This window comes from Rattus norvegicus, chromosome 2, assembly GCF_021556685.1.
Source record: "Rattus norvegicus strain SHRSP/BbbUtx chromosome 2, alternate assembly SHRSP_T2T, whole genome shotgun sequence".
Lineage (NCBI taxonomy): Eukaryota > Metazoa > Chordata > Mammalia > Rodentia > Muridae > Rattus > Rattus norvegicus.
Window position 1 is genome coordinate 186,383,535 of NC_141535.1, and position 13,968 is coordinate 186,397,502.

General features: G+C 39.9%; 1 protein-coding gene across 2 annotated transcripts in view; it reads left to right on the plus strand.

Annotated features, from left to right (window-relative positions):
• Rnf115 (ring finger protein 115) overlaps nucleotides 1-13,968 on the plus strand; it is a 73,780-nt gene that overhangs the window by 46,224 nt on the left and 13,588 nt on the right. For both annotated transcript variants that reach the window (XM_087627703.1, NM_001108560.2), the window contains 1 exon segment: nucleotides 124-181. Coding sequence is in view for 1 of the 2 variants with exons in the window: in NM_001108560.2 (NP_001102030.2) it covers nucleotides 124-181 (58 nt within the window). In the remaining variant the exon portion in view is untranslated.

Below are 13,968 nucleotides of genomic sequence, written 5' to 3' on the forward strand. Positions count from 1 at the left end.
CCTGCTGGGATGAGCTGGTCTCCCTATTGAGCTTTGTTCTCATTTGCCCTTTCTATATTTAGCTTCTGGGAAGGGAGGGGCTCATTCCTGGGAAGAGAGTCACCACCATGCTTTTCTCTTTAGTTTCTTAGGTGGTGGTGGAAGCCGGACAGACAATAGCACAGCAACACATTTTGCCGAGGTAAGTTTTCCTTTGACTGTAGAGATTGCATAGGGTGTGGCTGGGGATTAAAAGACAGATAACTACCCACCCAGTGCAGCATCACAGAGGATGTATGTGTAAGAAGAATGTAGTCAGGGGTACCCTGGAAAGATCTGTGTTCTCAGGAGTTAAGGGTTTTCATATTTCTTCTGAGGGAAAAGTCATAGCTGATAAAATATCCTGCTGCAAACCTGGTTGGGTTTTCTTTTGTTGCTGCTGCTTTCTGTGTATGAATTAAAAGCTTGTGATGTTTGCAGAGCACCAGCCTCCGCTGCAGTGGCAGCCCTGATGAGTTACTACTCAAATTGCAGTCAAGCAGTTTTAAAACAGCATTGTATAATACTAGTTTCTAGAATTTACCTTTCGTTAACATGATAGTTTGCTGTGAAGTAAGTATATTTATAGCCTTTCAGATCCTAAGATGAGACCCTTAAATAATTAACTTCTATTTCTTTGTATAATGTAGCATCCATATATTAAATATGAATATTCTCATCCCCCACCCCCCTTTGCCCCTGAGACAGGTTTCCCTATATGGTCCAGGCAGGCTTCATACTATACTCACTGTGTAACATTTGTTGGCCTTGAACCCATAATCCCTCAGCATCCCAGGAGCTAGGATTCATAGACGTATGGCACCAGCCCAGTTAGAAAATCAAAACTGTGAATTATTATTTGAAAATAGAGCACTAGGGCATTACTCTGTGTCCTTTAATGCCATTTATTTTTCAATTCAAATTACTTTGGCTTTTCATTGACCTCTTTCTTTTTGGCTTGTGTAACTGCTCGAACCTCTTGTTTCTTTAGAGAAGGGGTTTCATAAGGTTTCACTATATTGCCTCTGCTTGTCTTAAACTCATGAGCTCAACTGATCATCTGGGGAAGCTGAGACTGTAGACATGTGCTGCTATGCCTAGTTCTTAAACTGTTCTAAGTACACAACTCAGTGGCACTCAGACTCCATGCTTGTAGTTACTTAGAGACTGATTCCCAGATGGGAAACCCAGCTTATTGGACTGCAGACACTTCTACTTTCTTCTTTTACTCATGTATCTCTTTGTTGCCACACAGCTTTCAGGTGCTAAAAGCTGATATATGACCAAAACAATTTTTAACATTAAATCCCATAATCAGAATTCCTTTTTATTTTAGAATCATAGTTAATAAGCCCATAAGTCACTGAACTTTTCTTTTTTTGAAAATTATCTTAAGATCTAATATGTCTCCCTCCCTTGTTGACACTATAGTTAAGAATTGTGTTAGATCCTTCCTTTTGTTTATGGCTATGGAAATTGCTAACATCTAGTTCTGAGATTTCTAGTCAATTCTTAACTGTTTTAAGATGAGTTGATGTAAGCACGACTCCAGACAGATCAAATTTTGAACACTCATTTGTGTTTTCTTGTTGATAGATTTAGAAGCTTTTAAAGTCTATACACTCTGTGAGGCCTGGCAGCCTTCTTGATGTAGCATTTCCCAGGGTGTGCTATTCCTGGGAGCATAGTCTGTTCCTGACTGTGCATGTGCAGAAGAAACTTCACTTGATTTTCTTTAAGCATTGGTTCTCTTTTAGAAATGGAAATAGATATGGATCTGTCAGTTTTGTATGTATGAATCAGGAGGAGGAAATGCATTGAGTAAGAAGGAAAATAAGTAATGTGGTCAGCATTTTAACTTTAGTAGGACTGACTACATCTGACACTGTGGCGTGGGCCGCCCTTCAGGTGTTACTTTTGCAGAAGTCATGGTTCTGAGGTCATGATTCTTAGGCTTTGTAGTGACACACTTTGTGGTAGGTGTAATCATGCCCAGTCTTCTTTCCTCCAACAGAGTCTTCTTGTCACCATACCTCAATATTTAATTTTCTTTCTCTCTATTTTTTCCTTTCTCAAGACAATGTTTTCTTACTAGCTCTGGCTGTCCTGGAACTTCAGGCTGGCCTTTATGTCCCAGAGGTCCACCTGCCTCTGTCTACTGAGTGCTAGGGTTAACTTTTTTCTTTTAAAATATTGTTTTGCATATTTAATTTAATTTTTTTAAAATTTCCAGGTTTCCCCTTCAAAAACCCCCCATTCTACTCCCTTATCCCCTGCCTCCATGAGGGTGCTCCCCGACCTACCCACCCACTCCTGCCCCACTGCCCTAGCATTCCCCTTCACTGAGGCATCAAGTCTTCACAGGTCCAAGGGCTTCCCCTCCCATTGATGCCAGACAAGGCCATCCTCTGTTACATATGCAGCTGGAGCCATGGGTTTCTCCATGTGTACTCTTTGGTTGGTGGTTTAGTTAGTCCCTGGGAGCTCTGGAGGGTGTGGTTGGTTGATAATGTTGTTCTTCCTATGGGGTTGCAATAGTATGTTGCAAAGGTATGTGCTCCGTAAGTCCTTCCCCTAACTCCTCCATTGGGGTCCCTGGGCTCATTTGGGTGGTTGACTGCGAGCATCTGTATCTGTATTTGTCAGGCTCTGCCAGAGCCTCTCAGGAAACAGCTCTACCATGCTCCTGTCAGCATGCACTTCTTGGCATCAGCAGTAATGTCTGGGTTTGGTGTCTGCAGATGGGATGGATCCCCATGTAGGGCAGTTTTTGGATGACCTTTCCTTCAGTCTCTTCTCCACTCCTTGGCCCTGCATTTCCTTTACATGGGAGCAATTCTGGGTGAATATTTTTGAGATGGGTGGGTGTTTCTATCCCTCAACTGGAGGCCATTTGTAACCATTGGATACAGTCTCTAGTGTTCTCTTTCCCCTTTGTTGGGTATTTCTGCTAATGTCATCCACATTGGGTCCTGGGAACCTCTTGCGTCTGTTTTTCTTTATTTTTAATTTCTTTATTTTTATTTCATGTGCATTGGTGTTTTGCCTGTCAGTTTTGTCTGAGAGCATGTTGGATCCCCTGGAACAGGAGTTTAGAGGCAATTGTGAGCTGCCATGTGTATGCCGAGAGGTGAACCTGGGTACTCTGAAAAAACAGCCAGTACTATTAACTGCTGAGCCACTTCTAGCCCTCCCTAAATGGTCATATTAGAAAAAGCTTAGTCAAAGAAAATTTCCAAAATCCTTAATATTTATTTATCCTTCAAGTGAGGATGGAGGGGGAGGAGTTGGGAACAGAGGCAGGGAGAGGCCTAGCAGTTGCAGAGCAACAGTACTTGAGTGACATGTGAGAGGTAGTGGCGGGTAAATCTAAGATGCCTACAAGCTGACTCTGAAGAGCAGATGTCAGTGGGAATTGGTTAGGGGCTTTCAAGTAATCCATGCTTCCCTGGGTAACTGAGCTCATCGCTTCAAGTTCTCATCAGCAACCTCAGAATAGCAATGGCCTCTCACTCTGCAAATCAACACTGGTTAAATAAAATTGGCTATGGCCTATTATCATTTCCCTAATTTCTTTCTTAGCCTGTTTATCCTTTAAGTAGAGGAAGGCTACTGATTTGAGTTAATTTTATACCCAGCCACTTTGCTGAAGTTGTTTATCAGCTTTAGTAGTTCTCTGGTGGAACTTTGGGGATCACTTAAATATACTATCATATCATCTGCAAATAGTGATATTTTGACTTCTTCCTTTCCAATTTGTATCCCTTTGACCTCCTTTTGTTGTCTGATTGCTCTGGCTAGGACTTCGAGTACTATATTGAATAAGTAGGGAGAGAGTGGGCAGCCTTGTCTAGTCCCTGATTTTAGTGGGGTTGTTTCAAGTTTCTCGCCATTTAGTTTAATCTTGGCTACTGGTTTGCTGCATATGGCTTTTACGATGTTTAGGTATGGGCCTTGAATTCCTGATCTTCCCAGAACTTTTATCATGAAGGGGTGTTGAATTTTGTCAAATGCTTTCTCAGCATCTAATGAAATGATCATGTGGTTATTTGAGTTTGTTTACATAGTTGATTACATTGATGGTTTTCTGTATATTGAACCATCCTTGAATCCTTGGGATGAAGCCTACTTTACCGTGATGGATGATCATTTTGATGTGTTCTTGAATTTGTTTGTGAGAATTTTATTGAGTATTTTTGCATTATATTCATAAGGAAAAATGGTCTGAAGTTCTCTTTCTTTGTTGGGTCTTTGTGTGGTTTAGGTATAAGCAAAATTGTGGCTTCATAGAAGAAATTGGGTAGTGCTCCTTCTGTTTCTTTTAGTAAAATAGTTTGGACAGTGTTGGTATGAGGTCTTCTATGAAGGTCTGATAGAATTTTACACTAAACCTATCTGATCCTGCGCTCTTTTTGGTTGGGATACTTTTAATAACTGCTTCAATTTCTTTAGGAGTTACCGGATTGTTTAGATGGTTTATCTGATCCTGATTTAACTTTGGTACCTGGTATTTGTTTAGAAAATTGTCCATTTCATCCAGATTTTCCAATTTTGTTGAATATAGGCTTTTGTAGTAAGATCTGATGATTTTTTGGATTTCCTCAGATTCTATTTTTTTTATTTCTATTTTGTTAATTTAGATACTCTCACTGTGACCTCTGGTTAGTCTGGCTAAGGGTTTATCTATCTTGTTGATTTTCCTCAAAGAACCAGCTTTTGGTTCTGTTGATTGTTTGTATAGTCCTTTTTGTTTCTACTTGGTTGATTTCAGCTCTGAGTTTATTTCCTGCCTTCTACTCCTCCTGGGTGTATTTGCTTCTTTTTGTTCTAGAGCTTTTAGGTGTGCTGTCAAGCTGTAATGTATGCTGTCTCCTGTTTCTTTTTGCAGGCACTCAGAGCTATGAGTTTTCCTCTTAGCACTGCTTTCATTGTGTCCCATAAGTTTGGGTATGTTGTGCCTTAATTTTCATTAAGTTCTAAAAAGTCTGTAATTCCTTCCTTCTTTCCTTCTTTCCTTCTTTCCTTCCTTCCTTCCTTCCTTCCTTCCTTCCTTCCTTCCTTCCTTCTTTCCTTCCTTCCTTCCTTGATCATGTTATCATTGAGTAGAGCGTTGTTCAACTTCCATGTATAGGTGGGCTTTCTGCCATTATTGTTGTTAATAAAGACCAGCCTTAGTCCTTGGAGATCTTATAGGTTGTATGGGATTATTGCAATCTTCTTGTATCTGTTGAGGCCTGTTTTGTGACTGATTATATGGTCAGTTTTGGAGAATGTACCATGAGGTGCTGAGAAGAAGATATATGTATATGTTTTTGTTTTAGGATGAAATGTTCTATAAATATCTGTTAAATCCAACTTATCTGTTAAAACTAACTTCTGTTAGTTTCTCTATGTCTCTGTTTAGTTTCTGTTTCCATGATCTGTTCATTGATGACAATGGGGTGTTGAAATCTCCTACTATTATTGTGTGTGGTGCAATGGGTGCTTTGAACTTTTGCAAGTTTTCTTTTATGAATGTAGGTGCATTTGGAGCATAGATATTAGGATTGAGAGTTCATCTTGGTGGATTTTTCCTTTGATGAATATGAAGTGTCCTTCCTTATCTTTTTTGATAACTTTTGGTTGAAAGTCGATTTTATTCGATATTAGAATGGCAACTCCAGCTTGTTTCTTCTGGCCATTTGCTTGTAAAGTTGTTTTCCAGCCTTTTACTCTGAGGTAGTGTCTGTCTTTGTCTCTGAGGTGTGTTTCCTGTATGCAGCAAATGCTGGGTCCTCTTTATGTATCCAGTCTGTAGGTCTATGTCTTATTACTGGGGAATTGAGTCCATTAATGTTAAGAGATATTAAGGAATAGTGATTGTTGTTTCCTGTTTTGTTTTTGTTGTTGTTGTTATTGTTGTTAGAAGTTGAACTATGTTTGTGTGTCTTTCTTCTTTTGGTTTCTTTTCTTTTTCTAAAACAGGTCTTACTTTGTAGCACTTGTTGGTCTGCAACCATGTAGATAGACTAGGTTAGCTTTGAACTCATAGAGATCTGCCTGCTTCTGCCTCTGCCTCCTGAGTTCTGGAGTTAAAGGCCTAAGAAGGTTTTATAAAAATTAAAAACCTCCCATATTCTTATTATTTTATTCTTGCTTAAAAGTATCTATGTCATAGTACTTAACCATTTCTCCTATGTGTGCCTCATAACTTTTCAGTTACAATCATTGAGTTTATTCTAATTTTGCTTAAAATTTACTTAGGGTTTTGCTCTTTGTTCCTAGTCACTTTTTTATGAATTATTATATGTTCTATATTTTATGACTGCTTTTTAAAAAAAAAATTTAATGTATGAGTGCTCTGCTGTATATACATCCACAGGCCAGAAGAGGGCATCAGATCCCCTTATAGATGGTTATGAGCCACCAAGTGGTTGCTGGGAATTGAACTCAGGACCTCTGGAAGAACAACCACTGCTCTTAACTGCTGAGCCATCTTCCCAGTCCGACTGCTTCTTTTTTATGCTCATACTATTTTTTATTAAACTGTTAATCTGTGTTAGCTATGTCTAATTGTGTGATGGTTGGTCATGGAATTATACATATTTATTTCTTGCCCTCCTGAGTATAGGACGTACTAAGAAATAAAACATAGCAACTAGACAGATGGAAATAATTTTTGAGGGATGCAGAGATGGTGGTTAGAAGCACTGACTGCTTTTCCAGGGGACCGTGGTTTAATTCCCAGCACCTACAGGGAAGGTATTACCATGGTCTGTAACTCCAGTCCCAGGGGGATTTGGGGTCTTCTGGACTCCTTGGGTAGTGCACAGCTATAAATGCAGGCAAAACATCCATACACTTAAAAATAATTCTCAAGTTTTAAAAAAATTGTTTTTCTTTGACTTGGACAACTCAACTGGACTATGATCACATGGATGCCCTAACTTTATATGTGACAATACATCTGAAAGTTAGGCTATAGTAGGTACACTATCTCATAACCACACTAAATTTTTTTCCTTCATTTATGCAGTTTCCTACTACAGTAATTCTATCTACTAGAGGAATGTAATTGGTAGCCATTAGGCTCTTGCTATGAGATACATCATTCCTGTAGTAGTGAAGAGGAATGAGCAAAGAAGTCAGAAGTGGGTATGAGAGGTTAGGCTCTTGTGTTCAGTCTTTGTGGTTCAGAGTTTCCGTGTGTAGTCAGCAAGCACTGGAGTGGTGTGAAGTAGATGGGGGAGGTCAGCATCTGTGAGACAGTCCTGCTTTTACTTTCATCAGCATCTTCCACAGGACCAGTTTATGCTCCATTCAGCATGCTGGAGCCTATGGTAGGTATCGTACCTTTTTCCTGCAGAAAGCACTGAGTTGAGCAGGAGGAATATAAAGGTACAGTAGATTCTAAATAAAATTGTTGATATCCACTTGCTTTGATCTAAGGCCGTTTTAAATGATTAAGCACTTGTTCTTCTAGAGGACCCAGATTTGGTTTCCAGCATTCACACTGGGAGGCTCACAACCACCCAGTGACTCTAGTTTTAGTGGGATCTGACTCCTCTGGCCTCCATGTGTAGATACACTTATGTCTACCTACCCATCCTTACACACACACACACACACACACACACACACACACACACACACACACACGCAATTAAAAATAAACCTTTGATTAAAAAGTAAAATTAGCTGGGAAGTGGTGGCACACACCTTTATAGTCCCAGCACTTAGAAGGCAGAGGCAGGCAGATCTTTGAATTTAAGGCCAGCCTATTCTACAGAGTGAGATCTAGGACAGGCAGGGCCACACAGTGAAACCCTGACTTGAAAAACTAAAAACTAAAAAGTAAAATAATAAAAAGTCTGCCATGATGGTAGCCAGTCTTCATATTTTTTGGGGGGTCCTTTTCTTTTATTTCCTTGATATTACACACAGTTTAATTTTTATGTTCCTTTTCTCTTGGTGGGGCTCTTGTAGCTCAGACTGGTTTGGAACTTACCGTGTACAACGGCTAACTTTCAAATAATGAGAAGTCTGAAGTGCTCAGATTACAGGATACCCTGCTTCCCTTTACCTTTTCTGTTTGTTTGTTTGTTTGTTTTGACTTTTGTTTTTGAGATTTTGGAATCCTAGAGATAATTATGTAATACAGATTCTGCAACCAGTGATCTTCCTGCTTCATAGTGTAGTACTGAGGGAGGGTACAGGTATGAGCAGCCAGGCCTGGCTCAGTTTGCTGTTTTAGCCTTGTGTTCCAGGAACCCCAGGGCTCTAGTTTTATTTTCTTTCACTATCCCATTGTACTTTTTCTCTGCAAGTTATTTTAGTGCTTATTGTATAATACATTATTTTAAAAAATTTTTCTCTCTCTGTCTTTCATTCTCTCTCTCTTTCTCTCTCTCTCTGTCTCTCTCTCTTTCTCGTGTGTGTGTGTGTGTGTGTGTGTGTGTGTGTGTGTATGTGTGTGTGTTAGAGACAGGGCCTAGATTTATAGTTCTGGTTGGCCTGAAACTAACTATATAGACCAGGCTGGCCTAAAACTCACAGAAATTTTTCCCCTTTTGCTTCCAAAGTGCTTGGATTAAAGGTGTGTACCATTATACCTGGCTTTTCCTAATTTTTTGAAGAAGTTATTTTCTGGAAGTAGACCTTTTTTTTTTTTTTTTTCGGAGCTGGGGACCGAACCCAGGGCCTTGCGCTTCCTAGGCAAGCGCTCTACCACTGAGCTAAATCCCCAACCCCCAAGATAGACCTTTTAAAGCACAAGCTTTTTTTTTTTTTAAACTTTTTTCATTAATAAATCTTTACTTCATGTATGTGAGTACACTGTTACTGTCTTCAGATATAACAGAAGAGGGCATCAGATCCCCACTACAGGTGGTTGTGAGCCACCATGTGGTTGCTGAGAATTGAACTCAGGACCTCTGGAAGAGCAGTTAGTGCTCTTAACTTCTGAGCCATCTCTCTAGACCAAGTCTCTTAAATTATACTTTTAGCGTTTAACTGATCATATTCAACCTTCTTATTAACCATTGCTAAGTAGAAGCTTTATTTCTGTGACAAACGGGATCTCCTTGCTTTTTCAAATTTGCTAATAAAAACCTGATGAAGATGTAGTTTTCGTTTCAAGTATCTAAAACCTGGCTCAAGAGTTAGCTCTGAAATGCCTCTTTGGGTCCACAAGTAGTTCAAAGTAAGATAAAAATAAACTTGAAGTGTTTCTTAGTTATCTTTCCTGTTGCTGTGATAAAAAACTCTGACAAAACAACCTAAAGGATAAAGGGTTACGTTGACTTCACAGTCCACCATGTGGGGAAGTCTGGAGCAGGCATTTGAGGCAACTGGTTATATGAGATACACATGCACATAGGTGGTGCTACTTAGTTTAGTTTCTCTTTTCCATTCCATCTAAGACCCCAGCCTATGAAATGGTGCCACCCATCTTTATTAACCTAGTCTATGTAATGCCTCATAGGGATACCCAGAGGCTCATGTCCTAGATTCTGTCAAGTAAGCAGTCACCATTAACCATCACAGAGTAGCTGTGATGCTATTTAACTTACCTTCCAATGTCATCTAATGCCTCTATAGCCATTATAAAGACACAGTAATCACAAGTTACTCCAAAGCTGGGATATGTGATGTATAAATGAGAATGACCCCCCGAGGCTCATACATTTGGAAGTTTGTCTGCAGTTGGTAGAACTGTTTGGAAAAATTAGGCAGTGTGGAGGAGGTATGTTACTGACTTTGAGAATTAAAAAGCTCACACTATTCCCAGTTAGCTCCCTCTCTGTCTTGTGCTTGTGGATCAGATGTAAGCTGACAGCTGCCATTCTGGAGCCATGGCTACCTGCCTGCTGCCATGCTCCCTGGCATGATGGCTAAATACTCTAATCCTTTGAAGCCATGAACCCTCAAATTAAATGCTTTCTTTTGTAAGTTGTCTTGATCATGGTGTAACTAAGCCACAGCTTGGTACTATAAATTGTTATATTGCTGTAACAAGCCCGGCCATGCTGTTGTTTGGAGAAAATGTGGAAGACTTTGTGACATTGAACTAGAAAAATTGTTGAATGCTATAAGCCCATAAATGGGCTTTAATGGACCATCCTTGTAGGAGTTTGGAAGGCAGTAGTGCTGAGGCCAGTGTGGACTGTGGAGGCCCTGCTCAAGGTTTCAGAGGGACAACAGTAGCTAGAGACCGTAGGCTAGAGACCATTTTTGTGATCATTTGGCAAAGAAAGTTGCTACAATTTGCCTAAGACTAAATTGAAGAGTTTTGTAATAATTTCATTGGTCGATTTCAAGATGGCCTAATATTGAAATGTGTGGCTGTTAGTGATCACTCTTATGCAGATCTGCAATGAAAATGAAAAGCAGAGCAAAAAGAAGTACAAAATGTACTATTTGAGGAGGAAAAAAGAACCAGGAAATTTAAAGTTGAACCTTGGTTTGTGCTGAACGAGATAAGGAGAAATGAAAAGAAAGAAGTGGTGGCCACAGAGCAAGGCTCCCACTTAGCTAAGCCTGCCATCTGTGAAAAGAAAAGGCCAAAAGAATTATCTGTTCCTAAAGAGCGACAACAAAGGAAAGCTCATATGAATGTAATCCCCCTGTCTTAGCCTCTCTCTCAGTGCTGGGGTTATAGATGCATGTGGTCTACAGGATTTTATGTAGGTACTGTTCTCCACCAGTTTCTGAGACAGGGTCTATTGTAGAGTTGAAAACTTGCAGGTTCTGCTACACTAGCTAGTCTAGTCCACAGACCCCAAGGTTCCTCCAGTCTCTGCTATTCCAGTGCCTGTGTTACAAGCACAAGTCACTGTAGCTTTCTACATGGGTTCTAGGGATCGGATACAGGCAGAGGAAGCAGTTCACTGGCTTTGACAGCTCCTTAGTACCTTACTGAACTTTTCTTCTTCTTCTTTTTTTGTTTTTAATTAATTTTTACTTATATGAGCACACTGTAGCTGTCTTCAGACACACCAGCACACCAGAAGAGGGCATCAGATCCCATTACAGATAGTTGTGAGCCACCATGTGGTTGCTGGGAATTGAACTCAGGACCTCTGGAAGAGCAGTCAGTGCTCTTAACCACTGAGCTATCTCGCTAGCCCCTACTGAACTTTTTAAACTAAAAAGTTCTTTTACATTTACTTTATGTAAATAAATATACATTCTTGTACATTTGTGTGTGTGTGTGTGTGTGTGTGTGTGTGTGTGTTTTCATGTGAGCATGCAGTGTTACATGTGGAGAAGTCAGAGAACAACTTGCAGGAGTTGGATGCTAGTTTTGCATCCTTCTATTTTGTAAAAATGTTTATTAGTTCTAAGAGTGTTCTGATGGAACTTTTAGTCTTTTAAGTATAGGATTATATCTGCAATTAGGGTTAGTTTTGCTTGTTCACTCTCTGTTTATATCTGTTTCCTCTCTGTTTACATCTGTTTACTTTCTTTCGTTATTGCTCTTGCTAAGGATTAAGCACTTTATTGAGTAAGAGTTGAGATTGGGTATCTTGATTTAAATTTCTTCCTTACCTAGTCTATCTAATATTGGACTTAGGTTTGTCATAGATATTCTTTAGTATGTTGAGGTTTCTCCTAATACCCTCAAAGCTTTTCATCATGCAGGGACACTATAGTTTTATAGAGATTTTGTTCTCTATCTATTGAAGTGACCATGTGATTTCTGTCCTTAAGGCTATTTACATGCTTAACTACATTTACTGGTTGGTACATGTTGAACTATCATAGCAACCCTGTAATGAAGCCAGCTTAGTCATGGTGTGTGAGCTCCTCTTCCTCCTCTTCCTCCTCCTCTTCCTCTTCTTCCTCTTCCTCTTCTTCCTCTTCCTCTTCCTCCTCTTCTTCCTCTACCTCTTCCTCTTTATATTGCTCTTCCTTCTCTTTATCTTCCTCCTCCTTCATTCTTCCTCCTCTTCCTTGTCTTCTGAGACAGGGTTTCTCTGTGTAGTCCTGGCTGTGCTGGATCTTGCTCTGTAAATCAGACTGGCCTTGAACTCAAAGATCCTCCTGCTTCTGCCTGAGTACTTGGATGAAAGGCATGTGCCACCACAACCGGTGAAGTATGAGCTTGTAATATGTACTTGAATTTTATTCATACAAACTTTATGTCTGTGTTCACCAGGGAAATTGATCTACTAGCTTATAAATTAATTTGATAATGTTCTCTTTTTATTTCTATTATAAGTTTTTTAAAATACATTTTTCTTTTATGCATATGGATGTTTTGTCTGTATGTACCACCTGCACACCAGAAGAGGGCATTGGAGCCACTGTGACTACAGTTATAGACAGTTGTGAGCTGCCATGTGGGTGCTGGGAATTGAACTCAGGACCTTTAGAAAAGCAACCAGCAGTGTTCTTAACCACTGAGCCATCTCTTCAGCCTTATTTTGTTGAATTTTTGAGGAGCATTGGTGTGTGTGTGATTGTGTGTGTGTGTGTGTGTGTGTGTGTGTGTGTGTGTGTGTGTGTATTTCTTCTATCAGTATCGATCATTTCTTTTGAGACAGGGTCTCTGCTGGCCTGAAATTTACCAAATAGACTAGGCTGGTCAGCCATGAAGCTCCAGGGATCTGCCTGCCTCTTTTTCCCTGGTGCTAGCATAATTCCACACTTGGGTTTTTTGTTTTTTTGTTTTTTTGTTTTTTTGTTTTTACCATTTATACTTCTTATTTCTCTACAATTTCCCCACACTAATCAGCCACTTTCTATCTCTATGTAGGACGGTAACTATAAATGGTATCATATAAAATGTGACCTTTTCTGACTGAATTTTTTTTCTACTTAGCATAATGTTTTCAAGTTTCCCCGTGTTGTATCATGCATTACTACTTCCTGCATTGTGTGTCTGCACAATACCTTGAGAAAATATTCTTTTCCTTTTGGTGTTGGGAGTCGGCCCCTCAGCTTCAGTATGCAGGCAGGCAGTCTACTAGCTAAGGCCAGCTCTGTGTGACGATTATTGTGTGTTTCTCTGTTAGCTGATAGACACTGGACATTTACACTGGGCTCTTAGGAGTAGTTCTGCTATTAATATAATTGTACATGTTTCCTTGTGATATATTTTTAGCTCTCTGGCTTTTATAGCTAACAGTGAAATTCTTGTGTCATATTATAGTAAACTGTTCAGCTCTGAGGAACACATCTTAACATTTTAAGTATGTAGAGGATGTGTTTGCAGTCGGCTCAGAGCAAGGTCTGTCAAGTGGAAGACACCATCTGTCCTGCTGTTTGTTTTTTATTTATGTTTTAAGAGATTTGTTGATTTATATTTGTGCATCTCTGTGTGAGTGCATGCACATATGAGTGTGCTGGTGTGTGCATGGGTGGAGGCCAAAAGAGGCCCTTAGGTGTCACCCTCTATCACACTGCCTCTTCCATTGAGTCAGAGTTTTCTTGGCTAGCTTGATACCAGCAAGGCCTAGTGACCTTCCTGTCTCTGCCCTCCTGCTGGAGACGGAACGGTCAGCTTGTTAATGGGTGCTGGCATCCAGGCACCAGTCCTTACTGTGGGAACATGTGCTTAGTTGCCCCAGCTCTGTCTCGTTTATAATGACACTGGGGGCTTTGTCTTCTTACATCTGTTCAGAGTACCTTACTATGTTGTTTTTCAAGAAAAAATTTGTCAAACTGTGTAATTCTTTAAAGTGTTTTACTAAAACTCTGTAGTCATTCAGTTAGTTTATACTTATGTAGGCTGTGTCCTGAAGACCCAGTTCTGTTAATGAGCTCTTTTCCCTCATGCTTGTGTAAGTCTGCTCTGAGACAGATGACCTGGCTATTCTTATCCTTCTTGTTGGTTTGGAATAAAGTTCTGAGATGTACCCTTTCATTCTATGTTCTGTGCTTAGGGCATGCCGTCATCTGGGGATGAAAGTAGGCTAGAAAGACACTGTTACTATTAGTTGGTACCACTTTGCATTTCCAAACAAG